At 38.6% G+C, this 18,828-nt stretch overlaps 1 protein-coding gene across 1 annotated transcript in view; it reads left to right on the top strand.

Annotated features, from left to right (window-relative positions):
• The first annotated feature begins 6,745 nt into the window (after positions 1 to 6,745).
• LOC126474014 (ATP-dependent DNA helicase 2 subunit 1) overlaps positions 6,746 to 18,828 on the top strand; it is a 172,535-nt gene continuing 160,452 nt past the window's right edge. Inside the window, exon 1 of the mRNA XM_050101412.1 lies at positions 6,746 to 6,984. Within this exon, the coding sequence (XP_049957369.1) occupies positions 6,805 to 6,984 (180 nt within the window). The 5' untranslated portion in view covers positions 6,746 to 6,804. The remainder of the gene's footprint in view (positions 6,985 to 18,828) is intronic.

The raw sequence follows: 18,828 nt of genomic DNA, 5'->3' as shown, positions 1-18,828 counted from the left end.
ATAGTCATGGTACAGTATAATGTAACCAACCTACAACAGCCTCACTCACATGAAACACTTTAATATAAAAGTTGAACAGCAATCATTGTTAATTGTCCTTTACTGTCCTTCTTATTTACAATAATACATCATTGCATCATTGCATTATTACTATTTTGACTGACACAAGTTCCACACTCAGAGTCTCTGAACAGACTAACTCCCATGTTCTAGTTAATCCAAATATGTTATTAACAGTTCTAATTCACAGTGTGGTTTCATTTTTAGTTAAACACATTATTGCACTAGGCTGTTCTGAAAGACATAGATCCCAAGCTCTGAATCTCGGAACAGACTGACTTAAAACTGGCTTGAGGGCCACTGCTTACATAGGTTGGCAAAAATGGCTTCTAAAGTTTCACATTGTTAAATGACTACTAAAGTTTCACATTGTTAAATGACTACTAAAGTTTCACATTGTTAAATACATAATTTTGATAATGTACAATTAGAATTTTGCATCTCAGATTACTTGGATAGTCCAGAAAAATTGGTTTCGTTCTGAACTTTATATTACAATAAGAGTTTTTGACTGAAATATCTTCATGATGACGAAAACTGCAAAAATAGCTAGATAAATAATACCATACATAAAAGGCTTAATTACCCAGAAACTAATGAAGTCCTGATGTTTCTACCATGTTTTGTAATACTTTAGGGATCTCTATGGGCTATTCTCCTAACTTTATCAGTAAAATAGTGATTACATCTGTTTACATGTCAACAATATGACTGGAACAGGAAATAATTACTGTTAGTTAACTGAAAGGCGCTTTAGCAAAACTAGTTGCTTGAATGGTTAGAATTAATTAGGAAATTATTCTGACTAATGTGATTTAGCAAAACTGGTCCTGGTCTTATACTCTGAATTATAAAATGACAGCTTTCTCTTATGGCTCATGAAGAAAGCAGAAAAAAGGAACATTCAAGGAGGCAAATAACAAAACAAAATAGGATTGTGTCCCAGCTTGCTTTGCTGCATGGCATTGGCTACAGTGTGCAAGTCAAGATGTGTCTGTAAAAAGTAACAGCTGTAGAGTGTCAGAGTTTAGACCAGTGATTTTTGCTGCTTTAGGCCCAACCCACTCCTGCAGTTGCAACTAAGTGAAGACAGCAGTCACTAAGCAGTGACTATATTAACTATATGTCACAAAGTATGATCAGTAGACCTATGAACACTGTCCACAGTCTGTACCACTCTGTTTCAGATAACTTCGTTGTTGCTGTGTCATGTTATCTTCTTTAGAACAGCCTGAATCTTCTGAAGTGTGTTGGTTATAGTCTTTTATTGATTACACCCTCAATCACCTACTTCGAGCTTTAATGTGAGGAATGAAAAAAGAGAAATTAACTTTACGATACATGGGACACAGACAACTTCAGTCAATGCCTCTGTGCTGCCTTCTTGCAGCCTCTGACCCTGTTCCTGCTTTTGGCACACAAAATAAATAGCCTCATGTTTCAGTGTAGGTGTGTATGTGTAATCTCATCTACAACCAACATGCTACAAAAATATCTATAGCTAAAAATTTGAGACATCAGATATTTTTAAGTGTATCTGTACACCACGCATCAGCTATCTACAAATGAGTAATTGTTTGTCTTCAATTTTTGTTTGTGCTGTCAATTTCTTGTAATTTCTAATTGTTTGCACATTAAGGTAACTGACTAAGAACTAACAACCATCACATGTGAATGGAAGAATAAGAATGTATTGGCAGAAAGTGCAGATAGAGGAGACACAGATAGCAGATTCATAAGTAGGACAAAATCAAATGGAATCAAAACTGATGAAGACTCATATGTGTAAGTAGGTGTATGCGGCTGCAAGATCTCATCCAAGCGTAAGCTACCATTACTTGTTTTAGACCATTAAGAATGAGCTCATCCCATATTTGATGTTTAGTATGGTCATGTTGTTTTTCTGAAGGTACCCTGCTACTTAAATGAAGGTTTTTATAGATTGCATCGTAAGGTTTTGCTTATAGTTCATATGTTGCAATATATCTGTGTTGTGGGAACATCAACTGGTGGCAGTTTATGCAAGCAACATCTGTCCTCATTATGTAGCTGTAATTGCAAAAGAAATATTGTAATGATCTGTCACACATACCTGATGTCATGATTTGCTCTAAGCATCGTTGGCAGAGAATTCAGTCTTCAGATTCTCAAATATTACCTGCCATAAGAAAAAGCACTTAGGTTGTAAATTTTTGGATAGAAATCATTGTACATTTCACCTCACAAATATCTGAGATGGGTTTTCAAGATTTTCCTTACAACTGAAAACAATTACAGAAAAGTGTATCGTTCAAATTTTGTAGCAGTATAGGCTAAGTAAAATCCTATCTGATGCAAATAGCAGACTGATGAGTAATGCAGGTACTGTACATGAAAAATACTGTTGTTGTTGTTGTGGTCTTCAGTCCTGAGACTGGTTTGATGCAGCTCTCCATGCTACCCTATCCAGTGCAAGCTTCTTCATCTCCCAGTACCTACTGCAGCCTACATCCTTCTGAATCTGCTTAGTGTACTCATCTCTTGGTCTCCCTCTACGATTTTTACCCTCCACGCTACCCTCCAATACTAAATTGGTGATCCCTCGATGTCTTAGAACATTTTCTACCAACCGATCCCTTCTTCTAGTCAAGTTGTGCCGCAAGTTCCTCTTCTCCCCAACTCTATTCACTACCTCCTCATTAGTTATGTGATCTACCCATCTAATCTTCTGCATTCTTCTGTAGCACCACATTTCGAAAGCTTCTATTCTCTTCTTGTCTAAACTATTTATCGTCCACGTTTCACTTCCATACATGGCTACACTCCATACAAATACTTTCAGAAACAACTTCCTGACACTAGCAGTGAATAATCTTAATGGGCTGATGTGTCAGAATTATATCGAGTTTCAGAAAACTGTCTTATGAAAAAAAATCTTGAAAAAATATAGCTTTAATTACTATGCTTGTTAGCCTATTCAGCAATTAGAGGCGCCTTATATGCGATTGCTCACAAAATAAATCTGAAATTGTGTGGATTGCCAAGTAAGTGGAACTACCCACAATAACTGTATAGATGTTCTCATTTTATTGGCTAGGGTCTCCTGTCGGGTAGACCAGTGGGCTGGTACAAATCTTTTGAGTTGACCCCACTTCAGTGACTCGCGTGCCAATGAGGATGAGAAGATGATGAGCATAACACAACACCCAGTCCCTGAGCAGAGAAAAATCTCCGACCCAGCCGGTAATCGAACCCGGGCCCCTCTGCGTGGCATTTGGTCGCACTGACCATTCAGCTACCAAGGAGGACAAGATCGTTCTACACGAACATGTAGAAGAAGCCTCCACATGAGAATGCAGAATGTGCCTCAAGAGGTTCAAAGTATGAAAATAGTAAGCGTTCTGTTCTCAGGAGTGAGCCTGCTATAAGAAAGCTACAGAAGTGTAACAGGTGAACAAAGGGACACAATTCAGTTATTATGTAGCCCACTAGAGAAATTATTTACACAGCATTTGTTGTAAAACCAAGAGGTTGCTAGCAATCAAGAAGTTGTTTCGCTCTATGTAGAGGACTGAGTAATGGCATGTTGATATAATACTTGGTGTCAGCATGTGCAAGACAGAAATAAAACTAAATTTAATGGTGTACATTACAACTAAGCGATTACTTGGTGTTTAAGATTCTCGCTCTCTCTCTCTTTCTGTCTATCTATCTCCCCACTCCCCACTTTCGCTCTCCTCCCACCACTAAAACAATGTCATGTATTTTTCATCTTTTTAGCCTTTTAATGTTCAAATACCACAAGAGAGAGAGAGAGAGAGAGAGAGAGAGAGAGAGAGAGAGAGAGAGTAATGCGAATGATTTTTCCAGGGGAATGAGACATGGGAGACATGGGAAAATCTCTTGCATATCCAATTTCGTCAGCAAGATTGTACAGAGATGTACTCATCCTATCCCAGCAGTATATTCTTATCTGCCAAACACGGTAGAAATTTCTTTGGATATTTCAGAGTTGTGGTTACATATTGCTCCTTTCACACCTGCGTCCCTAAGGGTGTCTTACTCCCTCTACGATGAGTCCGCTAGGTAATATTTCATTGTGTAATATGCGTTACTGGCACTTTCGCTGCCTTTTCAACAGATGTATTTTAGTAATCTTTCTCATCTCATTTGCCAATTTATCATCATGTATATTATTTCACAAATCAACATCTCTCTTTCTCAACGCGTACTACTCATACAGGGGTGAATGAGGCGCTACGTATGATTTTTACCCTCCACGCTGCCCTCCAATGCTAAATTTGTGATTCCTTGATGCCTCAAAACATGTCCTACCAACCAATCCCTTCTTCTAGTCAAGTTGTGCCAACTCTCAGCAACGCAACACTTTTGATTTTTACCTGTAGGATGATTGTTCCTCTATATCTGAATGAAGTAAGGAGATGCATAATGTTTATTTAACACAATAAAACAGTTGACCACCTGCTTGAAAGCTTCTTAATCAAACAAAGATTGATTTTCACACTCTTTATGAGACTTATTGTGCCAAAAATCGTACATACAACAATTACATTACAATATACAATTTAACAAGAAGACTGATGAATCATAAACTGTCCAAAAGTATCAACATTTTTTCATTTCAATTTTTCATAAATATGATTATAATTTTCTTTCTACATGAGACACTGCCTTTCTTCTACCAACTGCATTACTGAAACATGGTAGTTTGAACATTATCGATGTTTCTAAAAAGTCTAACTGTCTATCATTTGATGAAGAGAGCAGTTCCAACATAAAATAATCTCCAGTTATTGTCCTTTTTTTAAGAAAAAAAGATACATTACTATTTCATAGTATTAATTAACTTAAGTCTTCATACTGGAGTGACTTGGTAAATGTGTTTCAAATAGCATTTGAGCAACATTTGTTTTGATTATACAATTCACATAGGTATACTGCAAACTTTGAATGAATAGAAATTTTGATACAAGTTTTTTTTCTTGGAGAATGCTAGGAAGTTCTTTTGTTGGAGTGAAAGGGACAAAGCTTTACACTGCTTCACTCTGGTATTCACCCACATGTTGCCACAAAAACGTCCCCTGTAAAAAGCCCAACAATAGAACTATGTCTGAAATCTCTCTTGCACCTGATTTTCAGTGCAATACATTGTCTTGAAGACATCTTCAGGTTGACAACTACAGTAGGTTGACAGTTATAGCAGGCTGATAAAAGCTGTGGATCAGTAACAGCAACAAGCTGTTGACAGCATGGAGATGGCAATAGGAACATGACTCTGTGTACTCTTCAGGATCTTGTGATAGTGGTCATGTTGCACATGCAACATATTGTACAATACATATTAGTTTCATGCCACATTAAACAACACCAGGGTTGGGCAAGTGTTCACAGGCCCATACGTTCAGCCTGCACTGGTGTGAAAAACATAATGACAAAAATAATTTATGGGTGGTGTGTCACTGTCTAGTAACATAGCTTGAGTACCACAGCTTGATCAAACCATACAAAGAAATAAGTACTTGACTACAGGACAGAGGGTAACCAAAAGAAATACATAAGTCAAAAACAGAAATGATGCTTTCATTCAAAAACAATACTTACCATGAAGTCACTGTGCTTTATAACGGTTTCCTGGACATTACACAAGGTAGAAGATGGTTCTTAATAGGGTGTGTGATAACTATGGATGGCCATACATGCTCTGCAACATGCTCCCACGTTGGTCACAAGTTTACTAAGGAATACTTGTGGTAGGTTGTTTCCATTTCTCCACCAGTGACGTTGAAAGCAACTGGGTAGTCGTTTTGTACGTGGTCATGCTGCAAAACTTCTCCCCATCATGCTCGATGGGATTTAAGCTGGGGGACAGGCTGGCAGGACAATCCATTCGCCGAATATCCTTGCGTTCCAAGAGCTCCTCCACGCATTTGCTTACACACAAATCAAAGACAGAAGTTAATTTCCAGTCGATTCAAGTCGAACATTTTCATTGATTGGGGGTAACTTCGTTCCCAATGGTTGAGTGCACTGCCGAGACTTATGATTGGAATAGAATGTATTGTAGGTCAAGGAAATAAGCGCTCGTCTTACCAAGTAGATATAATTACTTCACAGATTCTATACAATTTTACTAATTGTGTTTGTTGATAACAGAACAAAGCATCAAGTATGCGAATGACCTGCTTGTCATCAGATATCTCAGAGTTACTCCTAATCTCTCGGCGAAACCGACTGACCCCTCATTAACGTGAGTTATACGCTGTTCTTTTTTAACTTATCGACACTAATAATTTGTCGTATGATGCAACACTGATCGAAAAATAGTTTATGAAATCTTTCGGGAACATGATTCTGATTTCAGCCAGTAATTTCGCATGTGACAATTGGCTCCTGTTTTTCAGCTATTTTCTGACCAATTTCCCCGTTTCCGTTGTTTTGTGCTGTTGCAGCTAATAAAATTTCACCACGCCCTTTCTTCTGGCTGTTCGACATCTTAACGTTGTAAAATCGCTTTGCCAATTGAAAACATTAACAATAGTACAAATGGTGTACTGGTTGCTATAATACACCGAAGGTCTGTCAAACTACTATTTCCAATAGTGCAGGTCCCCTTAGGTTTACCCCAAAGATTAACTTACTGGCGTAGTGGTTTAGGGGAGTATGTCTTTGATACATAACGCATCATCTTTCCTCAGCGATAAGAAGCGCGTGTTTTTGTTTTGGTGCAAGGTATCGAAACACAAAATGGATGTAACTGCGTTGTTGGAGGAGGTAGATGATAAACTGGACAATGCTTCTGCAGTACATTATGGAGGCACTGATGGCACAATTTTTGTGATAGATTGCACGGACGTCATGTACGAAAAATGTCAATATAATGTCAGTGAACTGAACGGTGAGAAACTGCTCACGATCTGCTTACAGGTACACTTATCTGTTCCTTTGTTTAGTAAGTGAAATAGGTGATGTCATTTGGGTCTGTTCCAGAGGTTTGAATTACAATACTTAAATTTATGCAGTAGATGCATAACATATTTATTTCTACAAACAAACATTTATTTTGATTGAATCTGAAATATCAATATACTGTATACAGATTGATTTGCGTCAATTTGTTCGCCGATTTTGCTTCTGTATCGCCATTTGACATAACAATTATTTGTTTGTGGAGACCACAGTCGCGCAGAATAAGAAAACTTGAGACGTGCAAATACATTAATAAATATTTGGAAACTGGGATTACAGAAGCGTCTGATTCCACCTGTCTGCTTCGACCCATGACATCACCAATATGACGGAACGACCATTCTTAACGCCTCCAATATGGCTCCTGTGACGTCATTACATAATCGACAACAAACACGAAAATACATACTAAACCAACAATCATAGCTCTCTCCAAAAATATAATCAAACTAACGGGAAATTGGGGGGTTTGGGGTAGGGGCAAACGAAATATAAACACATACAGACATGCACCACGAGCCCAAACCATAAAAACGACGACCTAAAAACACCACAAAATTCCGCTACACTTACAATATCGACAGGAATCAGTCACTTTCCTGCACCTATAGAGCTCAACCACGATTGTCGATACAACAAAATAAGAACCAGCTACTCCACAAATCATATTCACACCGCAACTATCTATACCACAAAACCAGCACGTAGAACAACAACAATTGGAATAGGACTTCCCTTGACCTATATAGGTCAGCAGCAACTCACGATACCAAAACACACACAGTTACGTCAAATTGGAATTGGTCACTTCTCATGACCTATACAACTCAGATACAAAAAACTTAAATTGAGTACTTCCACTAAAATACATAAATCAACCACAAGTGCCGATACCAAAGCATCAACCAACAACACATGCAGTAAATAACACCAACCCAACAACACACACAAACCCGACCAAACATCATAACACGTGAACAATAGACAAAAAAAACGACTACTTACCATAAAAAAGTTCCAGCGCTACACGCTAACCCCCCAACTCGCATATTCTGGTTGGATACGCCGCATTTCACTATCTCCGTCACAAGCCCAAAAAGTTGCAGAAACTTAATGATGGACAACATGTCATCCCCCGTTTCAGCCTGCATACACGCACTATTAAACTTAGCAGTCACATCCATAACTAACAAAAGAAACCATAAATTTAATTAAAGACTTACCGCGCGACAAACAGCAAACCAATAACATCAAACAACAGCGCAATAACGTAAACCGACTTACCGCGTGACAAACAGCAAACCAATAACATCAAACGACAGCGCAATAACGTAAACACAATGGAAACTTAATTCTTAACTCACTGAAACTAATTTCCGTTCTTCTACAACAGTCACGACCGATAAATGCACATTTCAAGCACTGCCACCCAAATGACCCCAATGCACCACATAACACGTGGACTATACACACAGCACCAGAAGACACCAGCAACTGCAGCAAGACGACATCTACAAATACAACACACTCATAAACTAAACTCCGTGCCATCATGACATCACACAACACCCTTACGTCATGGGTCAAAGCTGACGGGTGGGATCGGATGCCTCCAATGACCCTTGCAAAATATAATCGTGAAGTAAGAAAGTACTGCTAATTGAAACGTTTCCCTTTTCAACTCTCTGTTGGATACAAAACCTTAGACATTTTGTCTTTTTGTTTATTGAGGCTTTTTAGTCGTGATGCACTGAACTGTAGTGTACCTCGATATCTACACTCATGCTCATAAATTATGGATAATTGCAGAATGTGGTGCCATACAATGTGGCACTACACAAAACTGGCGCTAATAGCATAGGCACATAGAGAACACACAATACACAGATTTGTAAGCCTACGGTATTGGTGATAAATTGAGAAAACCATCCCAAAACACATGTGCTACAAAACGCCACTGTTTCCTGTGCATGTAGCCCGACATCGATGTGGGATGTGATCACCATGCACGTTTACACAGGCCGCACAACGGGTTGGCATACCCTGGATCAGTTGGTCGAGCAGCTGCTGGGGTATAGCCTCCCATTCTTGCACCAGTGCTTGTCGGAGCTCCTGAAGTGTCCTTGGGGTTTGAAAATGTGCAGCGATAAGTCGACCGAAAGCATCCCAGACTTGCTCGATGGGGTTTAGGTCTGGAGAACAAGCAGGCCACTCCATTCCCGTGATATCTTCTGTTTCAAGGTACTCCTCCACAGTGGCAGCTCGGTGGGGCTGTGCATTATCATCCATCAAGAGGAAGGTGGGACCCACTGCACCCCTGCACTGGTGCAAAATGACGTCCCGACACACGCGACCTGTTACAGTTCCTCTGTCAAAGACATGCAGGGGTATATGTGCACCAATCATAATACCACCCCACACCATCAAACCACGACCTCTATGCAGGTCCCATTCAAGGACATTAAGGGGTTGGTATCTGGTTCCTGGTTCACGCCAGATGAAAACCTGATGAGAATCACTGTTCAGACTATACCTAGACTTGTCCGTGAACATAACCTGGGACCACTGTTCCAATGACCATGTACTATGTTCTTGACACCAGGCTTTACATGCTCTCCTGTGACCAGGGGTCAGTGGAATGCACCTTGCGGGTCTCCAAGCAAATAAACCATGTCTGTTCAGTCGTCTGTAGACTGTGTGCTGGAGACAACTGTTCCAGTGGCTGTGGTAAGGTCCCGAGCAACACTACCTCCAGTACTCCTTGGCTGTATGCGGGCACTGATGGTGACATTTCGGTCTTCTTGTGGTGTTGTACACTGTGGACGTCCCATACAGTAGTGCCTGGACACGTTTCCTGTCTGCTGGAATCATTGCCACAATCTTGAGATGTGTTGTACACTGTGGACGTCCCATACTGTAGTGCCTGGACACGTTTCCTGTCTGCTGGAATCATTGCCATAATCTTGAGATCACACTTTGTGGCCCGTGCTACGACCTGCTGTGTTTGACCAGCCTCCAGTCGCCCTAATCTTCTATCCCTCATAACGTCATCAATATGTGTTCTTTGAGCCATTTTCAACACACAGTCACCATTAGCACATCTGAAAACGACTGCACACTTACTCGCTGCACTGTATTCTGACATGCACCAACACACCTCTGCGTATGTGGACTGCTGCCAGCGCCACTGTGCGACGACCGCAGGTCAAATGCACCGTATGGTCATACCCCGAGGTGATTTAAACCCGCAAACTACCCACCAGAGCGTTGTTTCACCATGTATCAGCATTATCCGTAATTTATGAGCATGAGTGTAGATTTGGAAGTGACAGTGTGGTTGTCAGTTGGTGAAGTAGTATTGAACACATCACTTAATCAGCAGTCTTAGTTATGAAAATGGAGTTAAGTAGTGGTTTGTCTCTAGCGTTTTGCCGACATTGTCAGTCAGAGCAAGCAGGTAGTATTGGCAGATTCAGTGTTTATACAAAAAAATCTAACTTTGCTACATAATCTTAAACTGGTCTCAGAAGTTAGAATCTAAGCTGGGCCACTGCATATAAAATCCAGCAAAGGTTTAGAAGGAAGATTACTGTTTAACAACCCAGTAGTGACGTGGCCATCAGCCTTGGAGCATATGCTCGAACTGAGGAGGGAAATTGGCCACACCCTTTCAAAGGAATGAGTCAGGCATTTGTCTTAGGCTACCTGCGGGGTAATAGAGAGAGGCTAAGTTTCAGTAGCTTGACAGAGATTTTAACTGCAAATCTCCTGAGTTTGTTACCATTGTACCATCTCACTCTGTTTTGAGGCATGGACCTCACAGTGTCAAAAATATTTATTACCTTTGTTTATTGTAAGTGCTTATGAGGTAAATAAGAAATACAAAATTACTTATTCTTTTGATGCATAGATCTCAAGTATGAGAGACAATGATCTTCATGACTTCAAAAGTTCTGATGTCATTGTGAATGTCTTGGTTCAGACTTAAATTTAATGTGGGATAACACAATAGTGCTGTAACATTTGTCTGATTTTACTTAAACCCATAGATTTTGCTAAACCTCAATATCCTTACACACACTCAGTCACTCTGCATGACCAAAAAATGTGACACACCCAGAGTAAATTGTCGGATGTGGATAGTGTATTAATATCGTTCATGTTTAGTGTTGTTACCAGGCCTGATTGAGTATATAAGGGACGTGAACAGTGTCAGATGTTGTGTGGTTGCCGTGAAGGACATGGAGATGTCCTGTATGCCGTGAGACAGCGTTATCAGCACTTGAAGGAGTTTGAAAGCAGCTTCATTGTGGATCTCCATTTGGTTGTCTGATTGAATTGTGCAATAACCAGATTTGTGGGAACTTGAGGGCAGGCATACTTGTTGTCAAGTATTGTCGGTTTACTGTTTGCAACATTTAGTATCATCCCCCATCACTGATTGCAGACCAGAAGTAGTCAGACTAGGGAATTACTGTCCCATTCTCAGGCTGCCATTAACGTGATACGAACAACTGCATTTGGAGTGGCGCCTTGATAGGGAAGCATTGACTGCTTGTGAATAGATCACATTGTGTTCAGTGATGAATTACAGTCCTGCACTGTTCTGGATGACCGTTGTTGACAAGTATGGCGGTGAACTGGGGGAGAGGTTCCATTCTTCCATTAATTTGGAGAGGCACAGCAGTGTTACTCCTGGCATCGTGGTGTGGGAAGCCATCAGGTATGACTTTATGCCACAACTGGTAATGATTGTGCAAATTCTGACAGCACAACGGTATGTCACGAAGCCCCATGTGCTAGCTTTCATGCAACAGTGTAATCACATCATTTTTGAACAGGGCAGTGGTCTGAATTTATGGTTGAGAAATAGTCGTTCTCCATTGTTGTTATTCTGCTTTTTTTAAACTATTTTTCATGTTATCAACCAAGTTCATTTCATTGTGTATTGTACACTGGTAAAAATCAAACAAAGTAGTACATTTGTTAAGGCACTGGCCTCTGATTTGGGAGGATAAAAGTTTGTGCTCTGTTTGGTCATCCTTATTTAAATTTCTCATGGGTTTTGTGAATCGTTTCAGACAAATGCTGAAATGATTTCTTCAACGATTTTACAACCATCCACTTTATCCCATCTTTGTTTACACATGTGTACATGTATGTGCCTGCTCATATGACTGTTTTTTCTATATGTTAAGCTGGAAAATTCTCTGTCATTGTAAAATAGTTGCCTTGCTGAATAAATTGCTATACTACAGGCCTGTATCACTAACTTGGCTGTTCTTGGATTTAATGCCTTTTTACATTTAGCATTTGAAATGCTCAGAGTACTCTTTTCCGTAACCAATTTTTTAATTGGATGGGCATGTAGTTTGAAGAGCCAAATGTTTTATATATTATTAACACTCCAACTCATTGGCAAGGGAATGGTACCATTATTCCCTCCCCTCTCTTCCCCAACCCCATTTATTCATTCACGCATTGTGTTAATGTAAGTATCATAATGAAGGAGATCTTTCAGGGATATGTAAAGAGTCAAGTAATAGCTTAACAGGTAAAAGCAACCACTGCTGGCTTCTTCCGTAAAGTGTAGAAACAACAAATTATAGTCAACACTAGTCTTCTCAAAGAGATAATTGCATTAATTACTAGTAGATTACTTTATATGTGTGTGTGTGTGTGTGTGTGTGTGTGTGTGTGTGTGTGTGTGTTTTACGAAGAAAGTACTCCACCTGTTGTACCATTTTTTGAGGTTTTCATCTCATACTTCTAAAAAAGCATTTTTGTTATTTACATAAACTTCTACCAGATGTCACGATATTGTCTTGCAGAAGTTCAAATATTATGGTACTGAGCCATTCCAAATAAAATCAACATCCTGTAAATTAAAATTTTACATCACCATGTTAGATTTTGCTAAAATTTGGTATACTCATAGTGGGTGCTGAGACTAAGACAAATACCAAATTACAATTTTTATCTCAAACTATTTCTGAAATATTTTCCAAAACTGGCCAAAAAGCATGATTTTTTGTAATTGCTGTAGGAGCTGGCCTAATTGGCAGAGAAATTTTGACAGCTGGGGAAGGTGGGTCATTTAGCTGCACATTTAATGATCCTTCCAGTAATTTGCAACATGACATAGGCTCTAATTAAGACTCTTTTCAAAATACAAATTGAAATCTTGATTTAATTTTTTTCTGAAAAGTGTGTAATTTAAAATTTCCATAAATACTTAGTAATGTTGTAAATCACATCGCAAAATATAGATATAGGATGATGAAGTGTCCAGTGTTAAAAAAAATTCCTAACTCCTATTTTTCAGTAATAGTCCCATTTTGATAAGCCTACCTTTAACAAATGGGAATTTGATTAAAATATGTGGAAAAATAACTAAAAATCATCTTCTTGAAACAAAACCAGTCAGCATATTGTATAATTAAATTAAGTTGATTGCTTACTTTAATTTTATACAGTTTAAACTGGCAGCCTATTAATTGGTAAAACAAAAATATTAGACATGAGACCTGTAACTATGAATTAAAAGCAGGTATGAAAAATGTGTAATTATTAATGTAATAGTTCTGGTCCAAACAGATTAATCAGACTGTACATTTCATTTCATACAATTAAGCCAGAGTATGCCAGGCTGCACAAATTGGTTCTTGTCCATGCATGCTCACCGTGAACAAGTTGAAATAAGCACAGTCTGCCTGTAGCCATGCGCTTGCTGTCTGTACAATCATTCAGTGACTAAAGCCTTTGTGGAGAGGGTGTATTCTGTATTGTTTCTGTCTGAGGAGGATAATTAAACTTTCTATATTAGTGTTCCTAAGTCATTGTAATGCACCATGGTGTTAGTGTAAAGCGGTTATTACCCTATGTTGAAAAATTTTTATCTAACATATTTTAGTGGAACTTGGTTTTTTTAATAGTGCAGTTACAAGTGAAATTGTAAACTGAAGGAGTGTTTTTTGTATCAATATGGAACATAGTAACAAGCGCGGTGTCGAAATCAAATAATTGTATTAGAGACAGAAAAAAGCTAAGATTTGTCACAGCTTGGATGCCAGACTTATTGCCACAAATACCTAAAGAATCCGTGATTTATGATGAATGAAGAAAAGAGGTAACGATGTTGATAAATACAGAGCTAATCAGTGATCAAAATGCCGAAGATGAAGATTCTTCTGCATCGAAGGTAATCATCGCAGTCAAAGACCCAGACTTCACTACAACTTCAGTGTTCGTTTCAACACTTAACACATTACTTCAAGAACTATGTGAGTCCCCATTTGATAAGATAAAAATAATATCTAAGCACTATGTTAAATTAAAAGTGGAAAAAAAACTCCTCATCAGTGAACATAAACTTTCTGTTGCTGGTGAAAATTCATTGTCTGATAACGATATCAATCTTGACACATCTGTTCCAAATTCTCAGAACTAACTTATTTAATTCCACAAGTAGGACAAAATCTCTAATGAGTATTAGAAATTTATCAGAAAAGTGGAGTATCAGGAACATAATGAGCAAATTTAGTGCTCCTAATTACATTATTCGACAGTTCAAAAAAATTTTGAAAGAAAAAGACTCTGTGGAAGGTCAAAACGAAAAACCAGGGAAATATTTACCAGTAGAAACTGTCAAAATTGTACATTCATTTTGTGAAAACAATGAAGTGCTGACCAGTGCCAGGTATTGAAGATTGCCCAACTGTTACAGAACAAAATGGAAATAAAACAAAAATATGAAAAAGACTTATTTTGGGCAACCTTAAAGAAGCTTACAAATGTTTCAAACATGAATTTCCTAACATAAAAATAGGTTCCTCTAAATTTGCTGTTTTTACACTAAAACATTATGTATTAGCTGGACATAGTGGCACGCACTCTGCTTGTGTATGCACAGCTCACCAAAACATAAAATTTATGATAGGAAACACTAAACTGAAGACAGTAACAAATGGCAACTTAAACAATTACTTGTGCTAAAAAAAATGCTTTGCAACCCGTAATTAGTCGATTGCAAAATGGGAAAAGCGAATATTGCCTAGGAGAAACTGTATGTAATTTTTACAAAACACTCTTGATAAAAACTTTATTGGACAAGTTCATTTCCACCAGTGGGAGTCAGATGACTACTGTAATCTGGAAATCGTACAGATAAGTTCTGAAGAATTTATAAATTTATTCTGTAGTAATCAAATGAGTTCTTTGCCAAGCAACAAAGAGCATTCCTTAACTCCACAAAAGAAAATCTCAGTGCCTCAGAATTTGTTGTTATATGTGATTTTTCAGAAAATTATAGTGTAGTTCTACAGCATGAAGCTCAGAGTTATCACTGGACAATCCAACAGATTACTATACATCTTTTTGTTATATATTACAAACAGGGAGGCAAAATTGGGCATGTGAGCTTTGTCATTGTTTCTGATTGTCTAGATCGCATTCAAGAGCGTGATGGTTCAAACCCGGTTTCGGCCATCCTGGTTAGGTTTTCTGTGATTTCTGTAAATCGCTTCAGGCAAATGCCAGGATAGTTCCTTTGGAAGGACGGGGCCTATTTCCTTCCCCATTCTTCTCTAACCCGAGCTTGTGCTCTGTCTCTAATGACCTTGTTGTCGGCGGGGCATTAATCACTAAAGTCCTCCTCCGATTGCCTAGAGCACAATACAGCTTCTGTTTACACGTTTCAAAAGAAGCTAATTTTGTATCAAACAAGTAAATTACGAAAGCTTCCCAAAAAAGATTTACTGTTTTTCAGACAGTTTTCTGCTCAATACAAATCTAAGAAAAACTTTCTGGACCTTTGCTTTCATAAGGAAAGACTTCAAAATAAAAGTCAAGTGGCACTTTTCAACAACAGCATATAGAAAATGGCCTTGCTATTGAGTAGGGGATTCCTTTAAGAGATTGGCAGTTTGTGCACGTTTGCAAAGGCCGTGTCACAACCAGATCCAAACCTCTTGAGATCTACGAGGGCCGTTCAGAAAGTAACCTCCGGTTGATTTAAAAAAATACACCAAGTTAAATAAAAATATTTTAATATATACATCTTACAACTACATCTTTGCGCTATTTTTCTACATAGTCTCCATAGCGATTGAGGCACTTACCGTATCTCTTCACAAGCTTTGAAATTCCTTCTGCATAAAAATCACCCGCTTGTGCCTGGAGCCAGCCTGTGACCGCATCTTTGAGCTCTTCGTTGTCATCAAACCGCTGTGACCCGAGCCATTTCTTCAAATGCATGAAGAGGTGATAATCACTTGGCGCCAGGTCTGGGCTGTAAGGTGGATGGTTGATAACGTCCCACTTGAAGGACTCAAGAAGGGCCGTTGTTCTGCGAGCAGAGTGAGGACGGGCGTTATCGTGCAAAAAAATGATACCGGAAGTCAGCATACCACGGCATTTGTTCTGTATAGCCCGTCGTAACTTTTTTATTGTTTCACAGTACACGTCTTGATTAATGGTCGTACCACGTTCCATGAATTCAACCAACAACACCCCTTTGGCATCCCAAAACACCGTTGCCATCAGTTTTCTGGCAGAAAAATCTTGCAAGGCTTTTCTTGGTTTGGTAGGCGAATTTGAATGTGCCCACATCTTTGATTGTTCTTTTGTCTCAGGGTTCACGTACTTAATCCAGGTTTCGTCACCGGTCACGATTCTGTTTAACAATGGTTCTCCTTCGTCCTCATAACGTGACAGAAAGTCTAATGCAGAGGCCATTCTTTGAGCTTTGTGGTGGTCGGTAAGAATTTTGGGCACCCATCGTGCACAGAACTTACGGTAACCCAATCTTGCTGTCACTATCTCGTACAAGAGAGTCTTAGAAATCTGTGGAAAACCAGTAGACAACTCCGACATTGAGAAACGTTGATTTTCACGAACTTTTGCATCAACTGTCTGAACGAGTTCGTCAGTCACCAATGATGGTCTACCACTCCTCTCTTCATCATGAACATTTTCTCGTCCACTTTTAAATAAACGTACCCATTCACGGACAACTCCTTCAATCATAACTCTTGGTCCGTACACGGCACAAAGCTCACGATGAATAGCTGCTGCAGAATATCCTTTGGCTGTAAAAAACCTTATGACAGCACGCACTTCACATTTGGTGGGGTTTTCTATTGCAGCACACATTTCAAACTGCCACAAAAACTAAACTAGCGCAGGTACGACGTTCACTCGACCACGGCTTGATGCCGACTGACCTGTTGAGTGCGTGAACGCACAGATGGCGTCGCTACTCCGCCCACAACCCGCACTGTGACCAATCGGAGGTTACTTTCTGAACTGCCCTCGTATTTGAGTGGGCAGTAGATAACATACCGAAAATAAATTTTGCCTGTTGCACTCAAGAAGATTACGCTGCTTCAGAAATGTTCTTAAAAAGCCAGGATGGAGAATCATGGGCAATCAAAAGAGCCCAGCAATTTCATGCATTCATCCCCAACACTACATCAAAATTATTAGAAAAGCTCTTTTTACACGATGTGCAGGATTGGGAGACAGAGGTGACTACATCACTGGATAAATTGAAGTTACAATACATAGCAGGTTATGTCACCACAGTGTATGACAGAAACTAGTGGCTTGGTACATTTTAGAAAAAAATTAAGAACTTGGTGAAGTGAAAATAACTTTTCTTAATCCATGTGGACTAGCTGCATCATTCTCCTGTCTTACACTTGTGGATGCCCTTTGGGTGTCAGTTGTGGATTTTCTGCCAGAAAGTTTCTTATTGATAGTTGTTTAAAAATTAATGTTAGTACATATTGTCTTACATGTAGCTATATATAGATATCTGTTATTCAAAAACAAGCGTCATGTCTTTAATTTTTGTGTATTTAATAGTTCTGGCCCAAGCCTTGTGCACCAGAAGTATTACCGGCATATAAATACTTACACGTTTTTCATACCTTATTTAGGTTTGTAGTTACTGGTCCATTGTTCAATATATTTGTTTTACCAGTTAGTAGGCTATTAGTCTGAATTTTATAAAATTAAAGTAAGCAATCAACTCAATTTAATTATAGAATATGCTGATAAGCTTGGTTTTAAGATGATGATATTTTGATATTTTTAGTTTTTTAGGTACCGTTCTGTATATTTAAATTAAATTCTTATTCGTTAAAGGTAGATTTAGTCAAAATGTAGCTATTAGTGAGAAACAAGAGTCAGAAATAATTTTGTTTAATGATGAACCCACCATCATCCCATTTTTATACTTTACCACGTGACTTATAACAGTACTAAATATTTATGGAAATGTTTTGAAAATTTTAACTTGTATACTTCCTGGAAAAAAATTGAATCAAAGTTGCCGGTTGTATTTTGAAAAAAATCTTAATTAGAACCTATGTTGTGTTGTATATCACTGGAAGGAGTATAAAAAATACTGCAGAATGACTTCTTTTCCAACTGTCCAGATCAGTTAGGACAGCACGTGGAGCGATTTTTAAAGAAGTCCATTTATGCTTTTTTGGCCAGTTTTTGAAAATTTCATGTAGCAATAGATCAAAAATGGTTTGAGATTTAAAAAATGAAATTTGATATTTTTCTTAAACCCACTATGAGTATACCAAATTTTAGCAAAATCGAAAATGGTGGGGTAAGTTGGTGTGACATGGAATGGACCTATCAGAGATCTTGCTTGTAACTGTTTTGCATCGTACCTAAAAGAATGTAGAGTGTTGCATTATGAAACAGGGATTATATACAATGAAACAGCATTATTCTGGATACTACAGGTCGATACTGGATCTGCACTTGTTCTTGATATATACAGTT

Source organism: Schistocerca serialis, chromosome 4 (assembly GCF_023864345.2).
Source record: "Schistocerca serialis cubense isolate TAMUIC-IGC-003099 chromosome 4, iqSchSeri2.2, whole genome shotgun sequence".
NCBI lineage: Eukaryota > Metazoa > Arthropoda > Insecta > Orthoptera > Acrididae > Schistocerca > Schistocerca serialis.
This window is presented reverse-complemented; position numbering and strand designations above follow the sequence as displayed.